The 22,651-nt window shown below is 62.6% G+C and overlaps 2 protein-coding genes across 2 annotated transcripts; both read right to left on the bottom strand.

The window, feature by feature from the left end:
- Positions 1–4,255: 4,255 nt before the first annotated feature.
- On the bottom strand, positions 4,256–11,037 carry DLL3 (delta like canonical Notch ligand 3; the record flags this gene model as incomplete). The annotated part of the gene is made up of 9 exons (XM_084257222.1): positions 4,256–4,408; positions 4,744–4,828; positions 4,997–5,579; positions 6,790–7,012; positions 7,607–7,824; positions 8,912–9,154; positions 9,454–9,511; positions 10,551–10,832; positions 10,969–11,037. 9 exons carry the CDS (start codon positions 11,035–11,037, stop codon positions 4,403–4,405), a joined length of 1,767 nt encoding a protein of 588 aa, XP_084113348.1. The 3' UTR covers positions 4,256–4,402.
- A 4,096-nt stretch (positions 11,038–15,133) lies between these two features.
- TIMM50 (translocase of inner mitochondrial membrane 50) lies at positions 15,134–22,030 on the bottom strand (the record flags this gene model as incomplete). The annotated part of the gene is made up of 11 exons (XM_084256597.1): positions 15,134–15,344; positions 16,162–16,268; positions 16,559–16,715; positions 17,434–17,532; positions 17,633–17,737; positions 18,134–18,253; positions 18,346–18,404; positions 20,151–20,172; positions 20,388–20,419; positions 20,869–21,025; positions 21,923–22,030. The coding sequence occupies 11 exons, from the start codon at positions 22,028–22,030 to the stop codon at positions 15,243–15,245; spliced, it is 1,068 nt and encodes a 355-aa protein (XP_084112723.1). The 3' UTR covers positions 15,134–15,242.
- Between the last annotated feature and the right edge of the window lie 621 nt (positions 22,031–22,651).

Below are 22,651 nucleotides of genomic sequence, written 5' to 3'. Positions count from 1 at the left end.
GTGGAAGCACCAAACAGGAGAAAATCCCCCGAAAAACAGGTGCAACTCACAAAGGTCAGCTGGTTGGGAAACTGCAGCTCCAGGGACTTTCTCAGGAGAATGTACTGGGAGGAGAAGGAGAGGCGTGGAGGGGAGTGTGGGTGACCAGCAGGCACTGGGGAACCGCACCCCGCAGATGTGCATGAGCTTACCCGGATGCCGTAGCTTCACAGGCCACTGGGGGCGGCAGAGAGCACAGGCGGGAAGCAGGCACAACAGGGAGCAGAAAAACCAGAAAGGAGAGTCAGGGATCCTCTCCCCTCCTCTCCCCTCCCCTCCCCTCCCCTCCCCTCCCCCTCTCCTCTCCTCCCCCTCTCCCCTCCCCTCTCCCCTCCCCTTCTCCCCTCCCCTCCTCTCCCCTCCCCTCCCCTCCCCTCCCCTCCCCCTCTCCTCTCCCCTCCCCTCTCCTCCCCCTCTCCCCTCCCCTCCCCTCCTCCTCTCCCCTCCCCTCCCCTCCCCCTCTCCTCTCCCCTCCCCTCTCCTCCCCCCCTCCCCTCCCCTCCCCTCCCCCTCTCCCCTCCCCTCCCCTCCCCTCCTCTCCTCTCCTCTCCCCTCCCCTCCCCTCCCCTCCCTGTTCCCAACCCTCTCACCAATACACCACTCTAATCTGGATCTTCTTCGCATCCACGTAGGTGCTGCTCGGGGAAACCGCAGGCAGAGCAGCCAGCGATGCCGTTTCCGGCAGGGACGCCAGGGACCCGGCTGAACTGGAGGAGCGCAGCAAGGCTGCCCCGAGGAGCTCGGGCACCACGGCCATGGGCACAGGAAAGGGCTCTGCGCCTGACCCCGACACGGTGCCCGCAAAGGGCGGGATCTCCTGCACCCCAGGCACAGACTCCTGTCCAGGGGCAACCGTGACCCCCGGAGGACTCTGGGGAGGAAGGCCTGCGGGGACATTCCCGCTCGACAGGGACTCCAAGGGGGTGGCCGAGGCCAGGGTCGAAGGAGGGCCTGCAGCTCTGGTAGGACTCTGGGCTACGATCCAAGCCACCGTCGGGAAGCGGCCTGGGACCGCCACAGCAGGCCGGGCTGCAGCCCCCATCGGCAAAGAAGTCGGGGCCCGCACTGAAAAAGGAGCCCGGGCGGCTGCCCTGGGGGGCACTGAGGTCGGGGTCCGCACTGAAATGGGAGAACGCGAGGCTGCCCTGGGGGGCACTGACGTGGGGGTCGGGACCACAACAGGAGCCCCGGCTGCAGCCCCGGTAGGTAAAGAAATGGGGGCCCGCACTGACATAGGAGACTGAGCTGCTGCCCCGGGGGGCACTGACGTGGGGGTCCGGACCACAACAGGAGCCCCGGCTGCAGCCCCGGTAGGTAAAGAAATGGGGGCCCGCACTGACATAGGAGACTGAGCTGCTGCCCCAGGGGGCACTGACGTGGGGGTCCGGACCACAACAGGAGCCCCGGCTGCAGCCCGGGTCGGTAAAGAAGTCGGGGCCCGCACTGAAATAGGAGCCCGGGCGGCTGCCCCGGGGGGCACGGACGTGGGGGTCGGGACCACAACAGGAGCCCGGGCTGCAGCCCCGGTTGGTAAAGAAGTCGGGGCCCGAACTGACATAGGAGCCCGCGCTGCTGCCCCGGGGGGCACTGAGGTCGGGGTCCGGACCGCAAAAGGAGCCCGGGCTGCAGCCGCCGTGGGCAGTGAAGTCGGGGCCCGCACTGAAATGGGAGACGGGGCTGCTGCCCCGGGGGCCACTGAACCCGGGGTCCGCACTGCAAGAGGCGACCGCGCTGCCGTCGCGGTCGGAACCTGAGTCAGGGTCCGAACTGTCATTGGAACTCGGACCGGAATTTGGGTCCGCACTGGTGTCGGGGTCTGCACCCGAGCACGGGCCCCCAAGACAGTGGGAACCCCCGACCGATTTGGCGTCAACCCCGGGGTGCTGGTCCGAGCTGGGATGGAAGTCCGGACTGGGGCCGGGATACGGGCTGGGGGTCGACCCTGGTTTTTCATAGGAGGCAGGGGTAGGGGGACCCTGGGGACCCCGATTTGGGACCCGCCCCTCCCTCCCTTGCCTAGGGAGGCCTCCCCCGCACCGGGGTTCTAAATAGGAGGTGCCCACAAGAAGGCACTGTTACATGGGGTTCCACGCGCGGCCCGGGTTCCAAGGCTCACAGCTGGCAGTGGGGACAGGACAGGACCCCTGGGCGCACATGCCGCTCCCTCCGCGCCCGTCACACTCGTCACACTCACGGCCTGCCTGGGCCGTCACACACTGGCTCAGCGACGCTCCCACGCCACGGCTCGGCGCATGGCACTGCGTCACCTGGCACAGCGTAGGGAAGAGGAACCCTCTCCTGAGGCGCTGGGAGGACATGCCCGAGCCTACACAACCAGGGCAGTGGGCTCAGGACTAGAAGGGGCGGGGGCAGACACGGTGCGAGCACTCAGGAACCTACAGGGCCACAGAAGGGGATCAAGACCCAGTCGGGCAATAAGAGGAGGGCGTCCAGAGCCTGACAGGGGGCCCTAGAGCAGCACCACCGTGTACACTGATGTCCTGTGCCCACAGCCAGCAAGGGGCAGTGCTGGATTCAAGTCCTGGTCCTCTACTCACCAGGGCAGGCTAAACACTGTCTGGGCGAGGCCATACATATTCCCCGGCCTACTCTTACACGGGGTCTGGTTTCATGAATGCTGGTAATAAACTGACTCTGGTTAACCACAAGCATTGGGTGTGCAAACTGTGTGAGTCCAGCTATCACTGATCAGCTCCAATACATAAACCGAGACCCACCGGAAAGGCGATCCATCTCCAGCGGGGCTGTGGGCAGGTAGGGGGCATGGGTGGGGGAACAACACTGCCAACTCCCCGCAGAGGGCTTTCCCACACAGGCGCCCTCCATGCTGACCCCACATCCTACGGGAGACCTGCCACACAGTAGGTGCTTGGTAACAATCTGCCTTTGAATGGTGAAATGCCTGACCACATAAAGCCCCTCAAGAAAATATTACAAAGCATCTGTGCAACTTTCACCCCACTAACAGCATCTCATGTCATCACAGAGCTGGCCTCAACGCCAGGATAATTTCGGCCATTAGGCCCATGGTTCAGGTCCAGGACAGACCTCCTGGGGCGTCACGGATGGGTTGTGAGCAGATGACACACTCCCCGGGCCTCCCAACCCCGCCGGAACCCTGACTTGGACCCGAGTCTCCAAAGGGACACTTCATCGCCAGACTCTTCACACTGGCAAGAGACAGCTCTTGTGCCCGCTGGTTTCTCCGCACACGTCTCCTCCCTTTTTCTCCTACACCCAACCTTCCCGGACAGAACAAACATCTTTCTCTCCTGGGCAAACCCAGCAAGCAAGTGATGCTAAAACAGGAACTCCGCCGAAAATATTCTCACAGATAACCCAAGGACCCTGCAGGCTGAACCCCAACATCAAGACCATCAACAAAGTTGCCCACTCTGCTGGGTGATGCTGGGCAAGTATCTTCTCCTCTCTGAGCTTCAGTTTGCCCGTGTAACATGCACATGGGGTTTTCTTTCAAGACAGTGTGGAGCACCGACGTTTCCTGACTGCCTGCCTGCTCTGCACTCACTCCTGCACTGCCCAGATCTTTCTGAGGCTGGGCCTGTTATTATCTCATTTGACAGATGAAAAAATGAACGCAACAGGGCCTTCCTGCTGGCGAAGTGGTTGAGCGCTGGGATGCGAAGCTTCCTGCAGCCTCTGCAGCGCCGGTTCCATCCCGGGCGCGGGCAACGGTCCCACAAGGCGCGCTCCTGCCACGCCCGCTGCTCCCCTCAGCAGAGTGTTTCCTCAGCCTCCTGCTCTGCTCCCCGCTCTGGCGCTTCTGACTGTACCCAGTGCTTGTATGTATCAGTGCTTGTATGTATCAATCAATCAATCTTTAAAAAAATAAACGCAACAGACGGGAGGGGAAGTGACCTGTGTGATGCAGTCACACCACCAACATCTCAACCCAACATCCTTGGTTTTTCCCAATTTTCCTTCTGGGCACTGGCTTCAGTGCCGACTCTCTGGAGCCACGGGGCTGACGGCGATCAGCCCTCAGCCGTGGGTGGCCTGGGAGATTTAGAGCTCCTCGGAAAGACACTCACCCCGCTGCGGCTCCAGCGCCCTTCCCATTCTCCACTTTAATTCCCATCCTATTTACATACAATGAGAGGCTGCGCGCCCCTGCAGCACGAGTCCATTCTTCTCCTCTGCACCCAAAAACCCTGCCCCCCGCCCGACTCCGACTCCAAAGCGCTCAGCCCGAGGGGATCCTGGCAGCAGGGTGGGGAGGCTGGAAGCCACTCCTTCCGCGCCGCCTCCCGAGTGTCCGCAGGGAGCGCTCAGGCACCACCGAGAACGGGCAGAAACCTCCAGGCTCTGCCGACGGGGCGGGTCAGGCCTGGAAAGCAGACGGGAGGGAGCGGGCGTTAGCGCAGGCTGCCCCCGCACCTCCGCTCCCTTTCCCCGCGCAGTGGACACCCGACGAGCGCGGGCCGAGGCGCCCCACGACCTCTTGGGGACGACAGGGCTGGCCACGAGGAGGCAGCGCGCAGCAGGGAGGGAGAGGGGGGCGAGAGAACGAGAGATGGGCGCAAAGATGGGGCCGCGGCTCTCGCAGAGACTCTGCCCTGCCCACGACAGAGGCGGCGGGTGCCCTGGGCAGCTGCGGCCGCCTGGGCCCCGGGGGCCCGCACGCTCGGGGTCGGGGACCGGGCGCGCCGACGGGGTGGCTACCTCCCGAGCGCAGACGGGCGGCGCTGACAGCTCGAGGGGCGCGCGCGCGCCTCCGCCTTCGGGGGGGTTCCAGTCGGCCACCGCGCTGCGGGAGGAAAGACCAAGATGCAGACTCCGAATTCTCACACCCGGCGCTCGCCCCCCCCCACGCAAGGGAGGGAACCCCAAGCCGACGAGGGGTGCAACGACGCCAGCAGCAAAGGGGGGGTGGCGCGGGCCACCCGCCCTCGGGTCACCGCGGCCCGACCCTCACCTGGGGCCGTCCCCGGGTCGCTCCGGCGTCCGCAGGTTGTTGAGCGCATCCGGGGGGCCGTGGACCGACGGCTCCGGGGTCTCCGCCAGCAAGCGAGGCCCGGCATCCCGGCCGGGGCCGCGGCGTCGCGCGTGGACCAGCAGGAGCGCGGCGCCGGCCAAGCCCGCGGCCACCAGCAGCCCCAGCGCCGGCGGCACCAGCCAGCGCGGAGGGTCCCCGGGCCGCGGGCGCCGCGGCGCTCCCGGCAACGCGCCGGCGCCGGCGCCCGGGCGCACCGGGAACTCGCAGCGCGCGCCCATGTAGCCCGGCGCGCAGGCGCACACGAGGCCGGAGAAGTGCGCGTAGCAGCGGCCGCCGTGGGCGCAGGGGCGCGCGGCGCACGGGTCTGCGCGCTCCCGGCAGTCGCGGCCGCCGAAGCCCAGCGCGCAGGAGCAGCGGCGCGCGCCCCCGCCCTCCAGGCACGTGCCCCCGTTGGCGCAGGCGCGGCCGGCGCAGTCGTCCAGGTCGTGCTCGCAGCGCGGACCCGCGAAGCCGGCGCGGCAGCGGCACCGCAGGGCGTGGCCCAAGTCCAGGCACAGACCGCCTGTGGGGAACGGGGCGTCAGGGGTGCAGCCGTGAAGAAAGGGGCCCCCCGAGCCCGCCCGCCTTTGTGTAGCTCGGCCCTGTGGACCCCGCCCACCTGAACGCAAGGGCAGCTGCCTGCAAGGAGCCTGGAAAGCGCCCCGGTTTCTCGGGGTCCGCGGCGATTTGGGTGACATCAGCCTCCCCTGCTTGAGTCTGCGTCTCCCTCCCGCCCTCCCCGCTGCTGCCCATGCACTTTTCTTCGAGAATCAGCGCGTCCAGAAGGTTGATGGGTTTCAGGCACCCAGCACCCCAGCTCGCCGCATGCCTAGACCGCCCCTCGCTTTTCACTTCCTCCTTTTCCTCCATCCTTTTCACCTTTTCTCTGCCCAGCTTCTCAATGCAGGAAGGTCTGTGCTCAGATGTGCCCTCTCCTCCAGGAAGCCCTCCCTGATACTTCCTCCAGCCCAGCCCAGCACTCCCTGAACCCGAACCGCTCTGAACTCTAAAGACAGGTCCCGTGAGGTGCAGCCCACAGCTGTCCTGCTCGCTGCTGTGTCCCTCGTGAGTGCTGTGGGGACAATTACAAGCCCTTGGTGCTCTTTGTCCTCTCTGCTGATTTCTCTGCTCTGGCCTCCATTGCTCAGATAGCTCCTAAGGCTCCATCTCACCCACAAAGTCACCTCCCGCAGGATCTGTCTTGGTCATCTCGCTGACCTCATTCTTCACTCTCCCTCGCGTTCTGCTCCAACCACACGCTTCCCTGTGATTCTCCACACGCAAAGCACATTCCTACTTCAGGGTGTCTGCACTTGCTAGTCCCTCTGCCTGCTCCCCCGAGACCCACCCGCCTGGCTCCCCATCTTCAGCAAGATCTTCCCTGACCACCTTCCCTATGCTTCACTTAGTGCTCATTTATCTTATCTTGTTCACTGCCTGCCCCATCCCCTCAGCTCTGCAAGGGCAGGGCTTCTTGTCCATTTCATGCCTTGCTGTACCCCAGTACCTGCAACAGGGCCTGGCACACGTTACATATGCCATAAACGGGATGGCCATGCCGATCCCCATCCCCATTTCACATGACAGACTGAGGCTAGGCAGAGCGGGAGGCCACGGTGCTAGGGGAGACAAAGTCAGGGTTCCCACCCAGGGCTGAGCAGAGCCCTACCCTTGCCCACTGGGCCATGCGGGACCCCTTTGCCGGGGCATCCCCACTCTGCCCCCCACCTCACCGTTCTGGCATGGCCGCAGGCTGCACCGGTCCACCCTCTTCTCACAGTTGGAGCCTTGGAAGCCAGGCGGGCAGTGGCAGATGTAGGCAGAGTCGGGGTCCGCACCTCCCACGCACAAGCCGCCATTGAAGCAAGGTCCATCCGCACACGTCACCCCGCTCACCTCGCATCGTAATCCATAGAACCCCCGGGGACAGGCGCACTCGAAGGACCCAGGGGTCTCCTGCACAGGGGCACATGGGACTTTGGATCGGGATCTCCTTGCAGGACAATTCCAACCCGTGCATCACCTTTGACCCCTAGTGGAGACTCCCCACCATCTCGCACCTCAGCTTGCACAGCCTCACCTGCACAGTCCTCCCTGACAGCCCTTGGATCCTCCCTGTGCTTCCGGGTCTGCCCATCCAACCCCACAGGGAGGAGGCTATGGAGGGCATGTGGGCACGACCCTGTGCCCACATCCGCCCGACATACGCTGCCCATCTGATCTACCCTTCCAAATTCCATCCAAACAACCATGTCCTAACTTGATCCTGTTCCTCAGGCCGCCACAGAGCCTCCTCCTGATCTCCTCGTTCCCATTCCCACAACTCTACGGTGCCGCCCGCTCCCCTTCCCATCACCTAATCCTATTTCAAAGTCCCAGAAGCAAGCTGGACACCTCCAGGAAGCCCTCCCTGTCAGCTTCCCCACCTCCAGGAAGCCCTCCCTGACATCCCATCCCCAGCCATCCCCAAGCTGTATCATGGGGATACAGGGAACGGTGGGAACCCCAGAAAGGAATGCTCGGGATGAGGTGGGAAGGGGAGATACCGACACTGCAGCTGCCCCCGTTGGCACAGGGGTTCCCGTCACAGGGCCCGGGCCCGGGTACGAGGCATCCGGTGTTGGCCGAGGATGGGCCCTGGGGGCTGAGGCAGCTGCTGGTGGACACAGGGACAGTGCAGAGGGGCCCGGTCCAGCCGAGCAGACATTGACACTCATCGGGCTGCTCACAGAAGCCATGCTCTGGGCTGCAGCCGGCTCGGCACGCCGCTGTGTGGGAGGCGGAGGGAAGAGAGTAGATGAGGGGCTGTCACGGGGTCAGGAGCACAGAAGTTTCTGAGCTCTTTCTGCGCTTCACCCTGCTTCAGGCTCGTGACAGATCACCCTCTGCGCTAGATGGTTCTGCCACCTCCCCCTCACACACAGGGAAACTGGGGCCTAGGGGGGACTCGCCCAGCCAGGAAGTAGAGCAGCGACCAAGTGAACCCAGGCCACTGGGCCCCGGCGTCTCTGTGTGTATGTGTGTGCGAAGACAGTGGAATGGGGGTGGAGGGCTAATGAGGGGCTGCAGGTCAGAGTTTGGAGAGAAGAGACTGAAGGAAGGGGACCAGCCATGGGGAAGAGTGTGACACTTGCCCTGTCGGGGTGTGGGGGTGGAGTTGCATTAGGGCAGGGCTTGGAGGATCCGGATAAGTCTGGGATTCCTAGGAGCTTCTGAGGGCTTCAGAAATCTGGGGAGGGTGTAAGTCGGGGATCTCCAGTGTTAGAAAGCAAAGGGACCTGACCTGGTGGGCAAGGACACAGACGGAGAGGAAGGATGCCTGAAGGGAGAGGTGGCATTGGGATCAGTTGTCAAAGTTCGCCGGTGGGGTAGACAGGACCCCAGACTTTCAACCACTTTGGGGGACCTACTAACTGGAAAGGTGCGTGAATATGGGTTAAGGAAGGAACTGGGAACAAATGCAATGGGTTTCAGGTACACATTAGGGGCGACAAGAGTGCTGGGAAGAACAGAGTCAGAAAACCCAGGAAAGCCTGGAGGTAAGATTAGGGCACTCGGTTTCCACAAAAGCTGGAACGTGGGAAGTGACTCAGGACGATGATGACAGCTCCGCAGGGACCGGGCCCCCAGTATCCCCAAAATCCGTGGCTGGACACTGCAGGGAGCTGAGGACCGAGTGGAGCGGGAGCAGGGCACTGTCAGCGGCAGGGGCCTGTCCCGGCTCCCTGGAGAGGGGTATCAGGAGTACTTGGAACGGACCCTGGGGACCCCGGTTTCCTGCAGAGGGTGCCTAGGCCATGACAGGGGCGGGGGGCCGGGAGCGCAGCTAAGGGGATGAATGAACGCAAGACTCACGAGGCGCGTCGCAGTCATCTTCCACCGGGGCGCAGGGACGCCGCCCCGGGACGCACCCCGAGGGGCCGCCGCGCGAGCGGCACAGGCGCGCACACGCGGCCCCGACGGCGGGCGGCTCGCAGCGCGCGCGGTAGGAGAAGTGCAGCTCCCAGGCGCCTGCGCGCTGCACGTCCCGGGCCCAGGGGCCCCCGGCCGCCAGGCGGCGCCGTCCGGCCACGCGCGCCAGCAGGCTCCAGGCGGGCCCTGCGGGGAGAAGGGCCGCGCGTGGGACTCGGATTCGCGGTGGAGACGGAGCCCTCCGGCGGGCATCCTCGCCCGGCCCAGACACCCAGTCTCGAGTCCCGGGGCGGGCGGGGTCCTCTGACGTGCTGGGAAGGGCAGGCCCGGGGTGTCCGCGCTGAGACGCCAGGAGCCCCGGGCTGCATCACCACCCTCGAGGAGCGCGGGGAACCCCCCCCGCCCAGCAGACAGCCCCGAGTTACCCTCCTGGACCTGGCATCAGGTCGCAGCTCCCTGGAGAGCCCAGAGTTGAAGCCACTCACCCCTGGTCTCTTCTGCTAACTCCTCTCTCCAGGTTTCCAGGATGAGCGAGAAGGTGGCCTGGATGGATGCAGGACGGAGAGAGGAGAGAATGGACTTTGGGGGGCAGGCAGGCCAGGGACAACTCCCAGGGGGACTGGCCCAGGGCAGGAAGGAAGAATGTTCTTTACGCCCATGATGGAGCGCTCTGAGCACTCGCCATGTGGGAAACACTCCCTCAAAATACCTGCTGTAACCCCCGAGGCCTGTGAGCTCCCCTGCTCATTCCTGCTTTACAGAGAAAGAAACTGAGGCTAGAAATGGGAAAGTGGAGCCTCCCTGGTTAAGTCTCAGCACTGTGAAGCTATCCGCAGCCTCCGCAGCACAAGTTTGATCCCGGGCCAGGGAGCTACCCACATGGTGCAGCAGACCTCTCCTGTCTCACCTCTCGGCAGTGTATTTCAATAGGTCTGCCTGCTCTGCTCCCCACTCTGTCTCTAGTGCACCCTGTTTTACACACACACACACACACACACACACACCCTACTCCTACTCCTCTGGGCTGCACCGCAGCTCTTGTATGCATAAATAAATTAATCTTAAAAAAAAAAAGGAAAAAAAAGGGAAAGTAATTGCCCAAAGGGCCAACGATCTAGAATTCCAGTACAGCTCTGTCCACATCTGTGCTTTAGGGCCCCGGGCTGGACGTGAGAGCTTTGGCTAAAGCCCCAAATGGAAGAACTGAGACGGGGTAAGAGGACGTGGGGTCGCTGGCAGGTAGGAGAGGCTTCCCTAGGCGCACGGAGATGGCGGCTAAGGACGAGGACCCCAGGATTTAAGCACTGAAGGAGGATTCTGAGATGTTAAGACTTCCGGACGGTGCAAGGGCTCGGGACGTGGGGCTCCACGCGTGCGGGGCTCTGCTCGGAACATTTCGGGAAAGCAGGTTGAACCAGAAAATGAGAGTTCCCAGGGGTGGAGCGTCCGGGAACGCAACTAGTCTAGGGAGACGGAGGCCAGCAGGGGGCAGCCTGGCTCAGGGTCGTGGAAGTTGAGGGCAGGGAGCGGCCGAGGCTTGGGTACGGCGCCCGCCCGGCGCTGCCCCGGGGCCGGGTCTTACCGGCCAGGCGTCCCGGAAGGGAACGCGCACGAGCCCGTCGGGCAGCGGCAGGCCAGGCGCGGGGCCCCTGGGCAACTCCGTGTAGACCGGCCCGGGCGCGCTAAGCGCCGCGCCCAGGGCGCACGGAGACTCGGCGGCCTCTTCGGAGACCCCGGGCTTCAGGCAGACCCTAAAGAAAAGGCGGCAGGGACTGCGGGCGCTGCAGGGGGACCTTGGGGTCCCCGGGCCTGGCGCGGGCCGGAAAGAGAGGATCTGCAGCTCGAAGACGCCGGCCGGCTGTGCCTGGGGTGGAAAGGGCACCGGGGTGAGGGAGCCGCGGGACCCGGGGCGTCCGTCAGCCGGGAACCCCTTCCCAGGACCCCCGAGTCTCGCCGCCTCCCTCCCTTCCACCCCCCACCCCTTCCACTCCGGCTCTGACCTGCGGAAGGAAAATTAGCGCCAGGATCACCGTCTGGGACAGGAGTTGGGGCATCGGCGGCGCAACCATGGCCTTTCGGGGTCTGGAAAACCGCAGCTGCCGGCTCCGAAGCCTTATATTGTGAGGGGACGGCCCCGCCCCTTCAGGCAGGGACCGGCTCTGGGGGACCCTGGGGGAGGGGGTCGCGGGGGAAGGGGAGCGCGCAGGAGTCGGCTGGGTCAGGGGCACGGCAGGGCGAGGGCGAGGGTCCGATGGCGCGTGTGGCTGCGGCTCGACGCCGGCGGCAGCTGGGGGGCCGGGGGCTGAGCCGGGGTGAGGTTGTGCGGGTTCGGATCCGTGAGCGTGTGCGTGGCCGCGAGCGAGCGCGTCTGGGGGGAGGGCGTGCGAGCCGGCGAGATCGTGGGACCCTGCGAGTGCAGGAAGGTGTAAGTGCAGAAGCCCGTGTGCGAGCGTCCTGCGGCGGAGCGCGCGCAGCCCCTGCCCGGGAGCAGCCAGGGGGGCACGGCCGGCGCGCGGCGGGAGGCGCCTGGGCAGCGTCTACCTGAGCTCCTGGGCCCGAGCGCAGGGGCGCGAAGCCGTGCCTGGGCGTCTGTGCAGGTGCCGCGGGCGTGCGCGGGGGCGGCCCTTCCAGGTGGGGCCGACTCGGGGCGCGAGTGTGGGGATCTCGCGGAGGCGGTCCCCGGGGCAGCCGCGTGTGGACACCATGAAGATCTGGGGTCTCGGGGGGCCCTGAGTGTGTGTGCTGGTGTGTTTTCTCCTCCCCCAAACAAAGCCGCCCTCCCCAGCCCCGCATCGCCGGCGCTGCAGACGCCCGGGCGCGGGCCGCGGGAGCGGGGCGCCCAGCTGTATGCAAATGCCGCCATCTGCCGGGCGGCGCCCCCTCCCCCTCGGTGCCTCAGCCGGGCCCCCGTTTGGTCTCCGGAAGGTGTGAGGAGCAAATGGGCAGGAAGTTCGGTCAGGCAGGGCCCTGCTCCCTGCCTCCAGGATGAACGGGGGAGGGGTTCCCCCCACGCCCTCCGGGAGCCCTCCCTGTTCCAGGGCCACGGCGAGGACAACAGATGCTCAGGCCGTGGTCGTCATCATTTCCTCCGTGCAAAGCCCGTGGGGCACGTCCCCGCCCCATACAAATCGCTACTTAGCAGTTAATAGTGATGATGGGCCCGTGTGTGCGTGTATGTAAAATCCTCTTTTGGAAGAATAACTACTCGACACAGCCCGGCAGAGCCCTGCCATGGCAAGTGATCCGGAGTTTTGAATAAAGATTTCAAGAGTTTCCTTTTATTCCCGAGAATAAATTTCTGAGTGTCCCAACACCCCAGGCTCTACTGTAGTCACGTCGACTGGTTATTCGTTCCTCGCTCTTCTTTATTTTCACCATTCAGACTTCACCTCACTACCGCTGCCCAAGGGGGGGGGGGGCTGGACACACCTTCCCTGAGTTCCCACAGACCCCTGGTCCCTCTATCCTAACCCTCACCACTCTGACCCATAGGGTCTCCACCTATGTGTGACACTCTTTTTTTTAAATGATTTATTTATTCACACAAGCACTGGGTACAGTCAGAAGCGCGGGAGGGTGAGAGGATTCACCAGAGCCAGAGCAGGGAGCAGAACAGGAAGAAGGACCGAAGTACACTGCTGAGGGGAGCAGCGGGCGGCAGGAGGGGTCTGCGCGCCATGTGGGACTATCACCCGGTGGCCGGGGATTGAACCGGCACTGCAGAGGCGGCTGGCAGCTTCCCAACCCAGCGTTCAACCGCTGCGCCACCGGGGAGGCCCTATGTGTGACACTTAATTTAAGGAAATGCCACCTGTCTTTTTGGCAACTCAGGATTTCTCACATGCCAATCTCAGACACCACGCTGAGAAGAGCAGCGACCTAGAGGAGGGGAGGAAGGAGATAGGGATCCTGGGGAAAAAACGTTCCTGGCAGAGAAGAGCAAGGGCAGAGGCCCTGAGGTTACCTGGCACACGCAAAGGTTCCCCCATGGCTTGTTCTCGCCTTTGATGCTGGTCTCTGCTCAAACACATCTCCAAAGCTGGGAGGCCCTGACCGTCCCACCCAATCTAAAATAGCACCCGACTTCCCAAGTCACGCCTCCTCTTGTCACACTTTTTCTGCGTCTACCACCACCAGCATTGCCCCCCTCCGTAGAAGTATTAGCATGAGGGCAGAGCCTTTTTCCTCCTATCGCTGCTGAACCCAAGTGCGTACAATGAGTCTGGCGGTCTAGAGCTTTGAGCGCATGACAGAGGCGCTCCCCTCTTATGGAGACAGATGTTCCAGATCTGGCCCAGGACCACAAGGCTGGCAGGTGTGGTGGGTGATGGAAAATCTACCCCTGTGGGGGTACTCTTAACAGCGGCCCAATCGTGCCCCTCGGGTGCAGCCCTAGAGCTCAGAGCACGTTGAGAAACCCCCCTAGGCCGTGGCACACAAAGGTGTCTCAGAGGCTGCCTGCACAGACCCAACCCTCTCCTTCCCTTCTGCCACTTGCCGTGAGGTGGTGTGGCCTCTCAGCACCAGAGTGGGGAGAAGCCTGAGGGTCCACGGGGCACTAGCGTGTGTCCACACTGCCAGAGCCTTACCCTTAGGAGCCATTCCTGAATCCTCCCCTCATGCCCTGTGGGTAGACAGAGCTGTCACGTTTCAAGACTGACTCCTCAGTAAAAGTGGTGGGACGAGGGGTGCCACCCAGTGAGACAAGCTAGCACACACTCGAGAGGCTCCCCAGGATCACAGTTCCCAAACATGAGACCCGGTCTTCACCTTAGCTTTGGTTACCTACTCAGGTAAAGTAGGCATGGGCTTGGCCTCACTCAGAGGCCGCCCTCGAGCCAGGGACACTGACACGTCAGATACCCCCTAGGATTGCAGTCCACACCCTCTGGACTCGGATGATGTGGAGGGGGCAGAGAAATCTAATTCTTCTGTGTAGATATCTGTGAACCTTTTAAAAAAATCTAGACTGCAGAGGTTTGATCTGGCCCACACTGTTTCAAGTACTTTTTAATTGAACAAACACCAGGCGAGGTCTTTCTTTTAAATGGAAAATATTGGACTGGTGCCAGCACCAAATGCTGCCTGTGATGGCAGGGGCTGGCACAGCTGGGGGCATGGGCAGGGGTGAGGCAGGGGGAGGGGGGCAGCCGGAGGAACAAGGCAACCGTGGATGCCCGAGCCGCGTGGACACACAACAGCCTGGGAGCACGTGCCCCATTACCTCTCACGACCACCCCCCAGGGTCAGTTGGGGAAAATGAGGCAGAAAGAGGCTTGCCCTGAACTTGCCACCGCTACCGTGAGGGCCCACAGGAGGGCCTTGCTCCACCCTTAAGCCTTGCCTTGGAGGTAGACGCCATGATTATTTTACAGATGTGGAAACTGAGGCAGGAGAGGGCAAGTAACTCACTCCAGCTCACACTGCGGGAGGCAGCTGCTGGGCCCAGAACGCACACTCCCGAGTGACACGCAGCTAGGCCACCCAGGGCGTGAGCCGGGCAGCCCCTGTGGCCACTTCAGGTCAAAGTACTTGACATAAAACAATACCTAAGATTCGGTTCCAGGCACATTGGCCACTTTCAAGCCCTGGAGAGCCCCGTGTAGCCATCGGCTCTGGCGTGGATGGAGCAGAGAGGAACATGGCGTCCGCCCCACCCGGGACCACGGCTGCGCGACATGGCCTGCTGGCCTCAGTGAGGGGCCAGTATTTACAAGTTGGGAGATTTAATATAAAAACCCCAAATTCTGGTTTCTTTTGAAACTCAGAAATTCGAGCAACTCTAGGCCCACCCTCCCGCCGGGGCAGAGCGGGCAGAGCTGCCCTCTTGAGGACGGGTGACCTCTGCCGGCCAGAGGCCCCGCTCTGGAAGCAACACTTCCCGGCAGCCTGGCAGCTACTGCCTTTAAAAAACCTAGTGCCAGTCTCCCTTTGCCGTCCCCCAGATGGGGATGCGGGGCCGGAGAGGGACACACACTCTTCACAGCTCACACAGCACACTAGAAGATGCAGCTAGAGCAGGTGTTCAGATGCCGGGCCAGGGCTACAAGTGACCCCGACCCGCGAGGCACACACTGCGCTGGACCGGCGGCCAGCCACTGCGGGGCCACGGACAAGAGGTGCAGACCTCACCCCGAAGCCCCCACCCGGTGACTCTCTGGACACAGGAGTGTGGCGTCTGGGATGGATTTTATTGGACATGTGGCTGCCCAAGCCTTGGTCTGGGAGCACCGGGGCCCAGGACCCAGGCACTGAGTTTGAGGCGGCCCGGAAGTCAGGGCTGTTTGGAGCGAGGCCACAAGCGGCTGGTGAGAGAACCGAAGAAGAGGTTCTGCTTGCTGGATCTGGAGAGCTCAGCCAGACGCTGCTGCTCCTCCTGGGGTTGGGGAAAGACAGAGGGGCGGTAGGGTCAGCCGGGGGGCAGAGCTCCTCCCTGACTCCCAAGTCCCCTGCCCTCCACTCAGAGGTTACCTCTGCCCAGACCAGAATCCTTCCCCAAAACTCCCCCTGCTCCGCCCCGATCATCAGTCCGTACCCAGAAGGTTCTGGGACCTAGAGAGGAAGCCCCGACGCCATCAAGAGCCACCTCTGAGCGACAGGAGCCCAGGCTTGGACCCCAAGAGCCCCAGGGCCTCCCTGCATACCGATCCCAGAGTCTTATTGTTGCAACCTGGATGCTAGGGAGACCCCGAGCCCAAACTCTGTGGCTCTCTACCAGATTGGGTGACGCAGCTCCTAGGGCCCCGATCCCCCAATTTCAATGGATTGCCTCTCTAGCCCCTCGGGAGTTCCGGCCCTGCCCCCATGAACCCACCCTAGAAGCTTGGCCCCCACTTGGCCCTGACCCCAGGCAATCTCCTTCCCAGGCTTAGCCCACGCTTAGGGTCACCCCAAGACCATCAGAACTCCTGCCCTGGACCCATGGCCAAGTGTCCAGAGATCCTCCTTTCCAGACCGGATCCACAAAAAACCTGGGCCCCAGATGTGCGAGACCATTGAGGACGACCCTGGTGCCAGACCCATCAGAGGCCTTTCAGGCTGCCTTTCTCAGAGCGGGCTGCAGAGGCAACCCCCCGTCAACAGAGCCCCCAGGGACAGCCTGTGTGCAAAAGAGGACTGGTGGCGTGAGATGTCCTGCTTCAGCGCTCCTCCGCTGGGAGCGGGCCCCTCGGGGCTGGGGTCTGGGCACCCACCTGCTCCAGCCGGCTTTGTCGCTGTTTGAAAGCCTCCAGCGGGTCATCCTCCAAGGCGTAGTGCTCCAGCACCGTCCGGACATCCTCCACCCCGTTCAGAGCGATAGCTGCGGGCACAGCGGGAGGGTGAGCCAGGCTGAAGGCCAGGGGGAACGGGTAAGGGTAAAGGTCAGATGCCGCGGGGGGCTGGTGCTACCTGGGATACTTCTCAACACACCGAAAGGGTTGCTGGAACATTCCCTAAAATTGCCCAAACACTGAGAAGCCTCTAAGGACAAGATGCTCACAGGGCCCCCACGGGCACACGACAGACAAGCCAGAAGCTGTCTGTTACTCCTCTCGGGGAGCAGGGTTTCCAGGCGAAAGGCCAGGAGGCCGGGGGAGGGGGCAGCCTCACTCTTGAGGAAGGCGGACAGGTCCAACAAGACCCGGTCATCGGAGTTGCCGTCCCAGGGCCTCAGGGCGACACCGTTGTAGGGCTGTAGGCGGAAGGCCTCCTTCTTGCAGTCCACGACTACTACCCGGGCAGGGTCCCGGTTCAGGCACGAAATATCCTGGAAGTGGGTGACAGTCGGGTCAAGGCCTGTGCTCCTTCCCTGCCCTCCCTGCCGGGAGCCCCGGGGGCGAGGGAGACAGGTAGACAGAGACACACGCAACACATACATGGCCTCTAGGGGTGGGGTGCTCCCAGAGACCAGGCCAGGATTACCTTAAACCCCACCCCCCACCAGAAGCAGGGTGCTGTTGGGCCATGACACCAGATGACTGACAAGCTGCAGCTCACCCAGATAAAGGGGGACAGACAGAGATCTACAGCGACACCTGAGGAGTCACTCAGCCTCTCAGACACAGGCCCTTCAGGACCCCGATTGGAGCCATGCTGACCCCAAATGACTACACAAATCCCCAACACAGTCAAAAACCCCACAGACAGCTAGACACGGGGGCCCTCGGGCCCAGGCCCACGGACTGGAGCAGTAGTCGCACTGACAGACGCCAGGCCGAACCAAGCCCACACCGGGCACGCCGGCTTCCAAGCTTTCCTCTTCCCTCACCCCAACTGTATTCTTTAGGGAGACCCCATGATCTGCTCCCCGCCCCAGATTCTGAGAAAAGGAGACGGGCCCAGGGGCCAGCCAAGCAGCAGGTGTCCTGCCAGGGTGGGCACAGAAGCAGGGCTGAGGATGGCATCAAAGCTGGGTCCCCCTTCCCTGAAGACATGCGATACCCCACCCCCAACCCCACGGGCCACCCGTGGCCCCTACGTGGCACCTTAACATGGTGTCCATCCATGTATCTCGTGGCATCCCGAAAGAGGCGGTAGGAGATGAAGCCATGAGGGTCCACACTGTCAATCAGTGGAAACGCAGTCTGGGGCGGGGGAGGGAAGCACGGAGGTCGGGCCGAGCCCCAGCCCGGCAGCCCTCCCTCGCCCGCCGCCACGTTCACCTCGCCCGTCTTGGGTCCTCACCATGCCTGTCTCTGACGTAAAGATGACGATTTCATACAAGGGGGCGAGCTGCTGAAACAAGGTCTCGATGCCAGGACGCTTCTTAAACCTCCAGCCGGTGGCCAGCTGGGGAGGCGGTGAGGACAGTGAGACACGACCCCAGTGGCCTCAGAGCCCCAAGGGGATAACAAGGACCCAACCTGAGGGAGTCCCAGAAACACAGGGCTCCCCACTGTCTGCGTGGCCCTGGGGGCAGGAACCCATGGCTGTGACTGCGGGTCGGGTCCTGGCACGCTACTGACCGCACCTACAATGGTCCACACGCTGGGCGGGGTCATGAGCCCCTTCTCATGGCAAGGGAGCGAGGCGATGAGTGATGCCCCCCCCCCCAGGAATACACAGCGGGACTGGGGCTCAACCCCAGTCTGGCTCCGGAGTCCATGCTTTTAACCCCTTCACCACCATCCGGCCACCCAGCTCTACCCGTTGTCCCCAACCTGCTACACCTTCCCCAGGACACACCGACCACTCGGGGTGCAGGAGGACACCCGTGAGCTCCAAGACCAGCGTGTAGGGCGGCTGGTAGTAGGGCTCCCGCAGCGGGTCCGGGAGAAGACAGGGGCTGGTGGGCTCGATGATCATCTGAGGGGGAGGGAGAGAATGGGGACGCTCAGGCCAGGAGCCAGAGGGCAGGCGAGGGAGAGTCGGGGACCCGGAGCAGGGCTCCCACTCACCTGTCTATAATCTTTGAAGTATTTGTATGTGCGGCGCAGCTGCTGTACCAGAACTGGATCTAGAACGCAGGAAGGGATTCCCAGATAAGCCGCCCTCGGCCTCCCAGACCAGACAATACACGAGGCGTTTATTTACTTACCAGCTGAAAACAAGTCTGTGCCCAGTTGACTAAACCAGCTCACAGGCCCGGAGGCAGACAGCACTCACATAGCCACCGGGCAGGAACACATTCATTCACCTGCCCCATTTAAACCTGCCCAGCACCCCAGGTGCAAAACAGAGTATTCCCACGTGCGCATATAATTCTGCTGATTTAACGGCCAGGCCGCACGTCCACCGTGAACCCCTGGGCTTCCAGATCACCCTGCTTCAAGCCAGGGCGCTGAGTCTCTCCAAGCCACACAGCGGGTCCAAACAGGGGGTCTCCACTAGGAGTGGTCTGGCGCCCCCCTTGCGGGAACTCTGGGAATGTCTATGGACGGTTCTGATTGGTTGCCGCTGGAATCCAGTGGCGGGAGACCCGAAGGCAGTCAAAGATGCAGCAGCGCACGGGACACTCCCTCACAACTTTTCTGGCCCAAAGCAGCAATAGGGCAGAGGTTGAAAAACCCTGATTCAAATGACTCCACTGAATCCAGTTTAAACCAGGAAACGTATAGGACTGCCCACTTCCGAATGGTACTCTCAGCACAGTAAACTATTATTTAGGGACTTGCCTTTTAAAAACCAAAATATCAGAGGCACTCAAGATAGCAAACACGGGGCCTCCCCGGTGGCGCAGCGGTTGAGCGCTGGGTTGCGAAGCTGCCCGCGGCCTCTGCGGCGCCAGTTCGATCCCCGGCTGCTCCCCGGCCACCGGAGGAGGGTCCCGCATGGTGCGCAGACCTCTCCTGCTGCCCGCTGCTCCCCTCAGCAGTGTACTTCGGTCCTTCTGCCTGCTCTGCTCCCCGCTCTGGCTCTGGTGAATTCTCTCACCCTCCCGTGCTTCTGACTGTACCCAGTGCTTGTATAAACGAACAAGCAAACAAACAAATAAATAAATAAATAAAACATGCCTCTAAAAAAAAAAAAAAAAAAAGATAGCAAACACACCCGTTTCATAAGAGCACGTGCACCTGCCTCGCCGAAAAGAGAATATCCATTTCTTTAAGCCAGGTACAGCGGCCTGCCCAGCTAGAGCGTATACTTGCCCCCGTGCCCAGGTTAAAGCCTATGTTCACACAGCGGCCTGCAGATTCCCCAGCAAACAGGTGGCTTTCCGGACCAACCATTTTTCTTTTTCTCCAGGGAAGAGCCGTAGTAGCGGGCTCTACTGAGAGTGGACGACCACTCTCTACTCTCCATTTTCAGAATCGCCTCGTCCCAGAGGGGGAAGGGGGAAGAAGGCATTGTCTTGGAAATGAGGAGCAGGGTGGGGTAGTGGCCGGGAGGTGGGGGGAGGCTGTCATAAAGAGGAGGGGGATAGGGGCTGCGGAGGCTCAGATCTAAGGCACAGGAAGCCAAGTGTCCGGCGGCGGGTGACAGACAGGTGGGTGACAGACAGCAGCGTTCCCCCAACACGCCCACCCTGGCTCCCCTCCCCCACCCTTCCCTGACCATCTGCTCCCAGGCTGAGGGGCCCCGGAAAAGGGATGGGGCTTTGTTATGTATCTCCCCCAAAGCCATCCAGCTGCTGACTCCCCCACCCCTCATCACCCTGGAGGAGGGGTTGGGACTCCGAGCTGGGGAAGACAACAACTGTAAATTACAGGGCAGAGTTTGGAGAAGGGGTCACGGAAACTCCGAATCTGTGCTGTTTACTCACCATCGTCGAATTCATCGGGGATCTGGGAGGTAGAGAGAAAGAGACAGTTTCGGACAACAGAGACAGAACCCCATCACACCCAGAAAAGGAATCCCTGAGAGGAGTCCCTGAGAGGAGTTGGCACAGGTCCTTGGGAAGGGTTCACCCCAGAACAGAGATGAGCCTGAGCAGACCAAAGGGGAGGGGACTCCGGGGATGGTAACTCAGGCAAGGGATCTGGGGCTCTTTCCCCCTCACCTTGGCACCATTTTCATCCACAGAGTTGTTTCCTGCAAGGGAGACAGGGATGAAAAGGAGGAATTGGGGCCTGGGCTCTTGGGTCTTAAGGAAGAGGGTAGGGGCAGGTAGCCGGGATCCCTGAGTCTGGGGGTAAAAGTGAGCCTCCTAGGTATCTGAGGAATGAAAGGACTAGAGGGAAGTGTGGACTTGTGGCTGCCGAGGGGAAAAAGTAGCTCAGAGGGCTGGTCCACCCCTGTCCCTCCCCATCATCTCTCCTGCACTTGACTCCCTGTAGCCTCATGCAGGAGTCAATTAGAGAGATAAAGACCTTGATAAGACAGGTTGAGACTTTCCCCATTTCTAAGGTTCTGAATTCTAGCTGCTCTACTACGGGAGGAGACAGGAGGTAAAGATGGGGAAGTCCATCTTTAGGGGAAAGGGAAGAAAGGTCTGCAGAGGGGCACAGAACCAAACTGGGATACAGGGCTATGTCCCTCACCGAAGATATAGACAATGCTCACGGTCCCCCCGGCCCCGAGCAGCCCAGCAAGCCAGAGTGCGACTTTCTTGGCGTAGCTGGGACCTTCCGTGCCCCGCTGCTGTTGTGGGCCCTGGGCCTGGGTCTTAACGCCTCCGTGGCTCCCGATCTCTGCGGCCTGTGGTTGAGAGGGCAGTGGTTGGCCAGGAGAAGGGGAGATGAGGGTGATTTGGGGCTCTGGTCAGAGAATAAAGTTTGGTAGCCAGGAAGCAGAAACCAACATAAGCCTCCGAGTGCTTGGGGGACGAGCAGCCCGGAGAGTGGATGTCTCACAAGGATCAAGAACTAAACTGGTGCCAGGATACCAAGAATTCAAGAGTTGACAGGGGGTGCCCTGGATACCAGAGGCAACTGGAGGGCCTGGAGGCCCCAAAAGCAGGGCAGGGAGATGAGAACAGGGAGCCTGGTCCGACACAGATGCCGAAAGCCAGGTAATGGAGGACACGCAAGGGGTCAGGATGGGCATTCAGGCGGCTGGGGCTCACGGTGGAGGTGTATCGAGCGGAAGGAATGCGAGCGGGAGACCAGGGCGCAACTGCGCGTCCAGGCTTGGGGAAGCAGGGCAAGGAAGTGATAGACCTGGAGGTCAGAATGGCTGGAGGGCTGTCAACATGGAGGCAGGTCGAATCATATGCCCACAGGCCTACCTCGCCGCCAGCACCGCAAAGAAAATAGCCCAGTTGGGACCCCAGTGTCCCTGGGTCCCCGCCCGTCAAGTATTACCTGAACGGGAACCGAGATAGGAAACAGGTGACCCCCGGCCCCAGCACGCACGTGGGATCCAGAGGGGGTGAAACCCAGAAGAGGTGGGGTCCTGAGGACGCAGCTGAACTCTCAGTTTTAGTCCGGGGGAGCAACGTCGTCCACCCGGGGAGGCAGGGAAGCGCCCCCAAATGCGGGCGGCATTCCATTCAGCACCCTGAGGTGCCGCGTCCCACAATCTCCGGACAGTAGCGGTTCGCCAGGAACCCCAGGAACGGGGTCCTCACGCCGCAGGCCGCATCGTCCCGCTCACCTGATCCGGGGCCCGGGGGGACGGCGTCGCCAACCTCGCGCACAGCCCCCGCGCGCTGAGCCGGAGCCCGCTCCGCAAGCGCAGGAACAGCGCCGCCGAGGCCGCCATCTTGCGCTGACGCCACTCGGCCCCGCCCACTCGCTCCCCCTCCCCCGCCCCGGGCCTGGGCGGCGGCCAATGGGGGCGCAGGGGCGGGGCGGATGGACGGGAGCCCGAGAGAGACATCCGACCCCGGGGGCGGCGCCGCGGGCGCGTTCGCCTGGGGCGCTCTCCTGCCGCTCGGCGCCTGCTGGGACAGAGCGCCGGTCGCCCCGCACCACGCCCCGCCTCGGGCCCCGGGGCGCACCGCCCCCTACGCTCCGAACGTGGCTGGACAGCCGCCGCCCAGGCGTAGCGCTGAGGCCAGGATGAAGGACCCCGAAGGCTCCTTCCCGAAGAGCCGCCGTCCGGCCGCCGGTCTCCCCCGAGGGGGCAGGAGCCAGCCCCTCCGCTGACTCACGTGGAGCCCGGGGCCCGAACCTGCCCTCTCGCCCTTGTCTGGGCCCCCTCTTACCCCGGACTGGGAAAGCCGGCCCTTTCCTGGGCTCAGCCGTGGCAACAGCGGCCTCGTGCGGCAGGCGCAGGCGCACTGGGAAGGGACGCATGCATTGGAGGCTGCAGGGAGCCGCGATCTAGAGTTAAAGGAAGTCTGGTCCTGCTGTGTGCGCTTTAAAAGCAGGTGTGAGGCCC

This window comes from Talpa europaea (assembly GCF_964194135.1).
Source record: "Talpa europaea genome assembly, chromosome: 16".
In the NCBI taxonomy this organism is placed as follows: Eukaryota; Metazoa; Chordata; class Mammalia; order Eulipotyphla; family Talpidae; genus Talpa; species Talpa europaea.
Note: the sequence above shows the minus strand (reverse complement) of the source record. Positions and strands in the feature narration are given on the sequence as shown.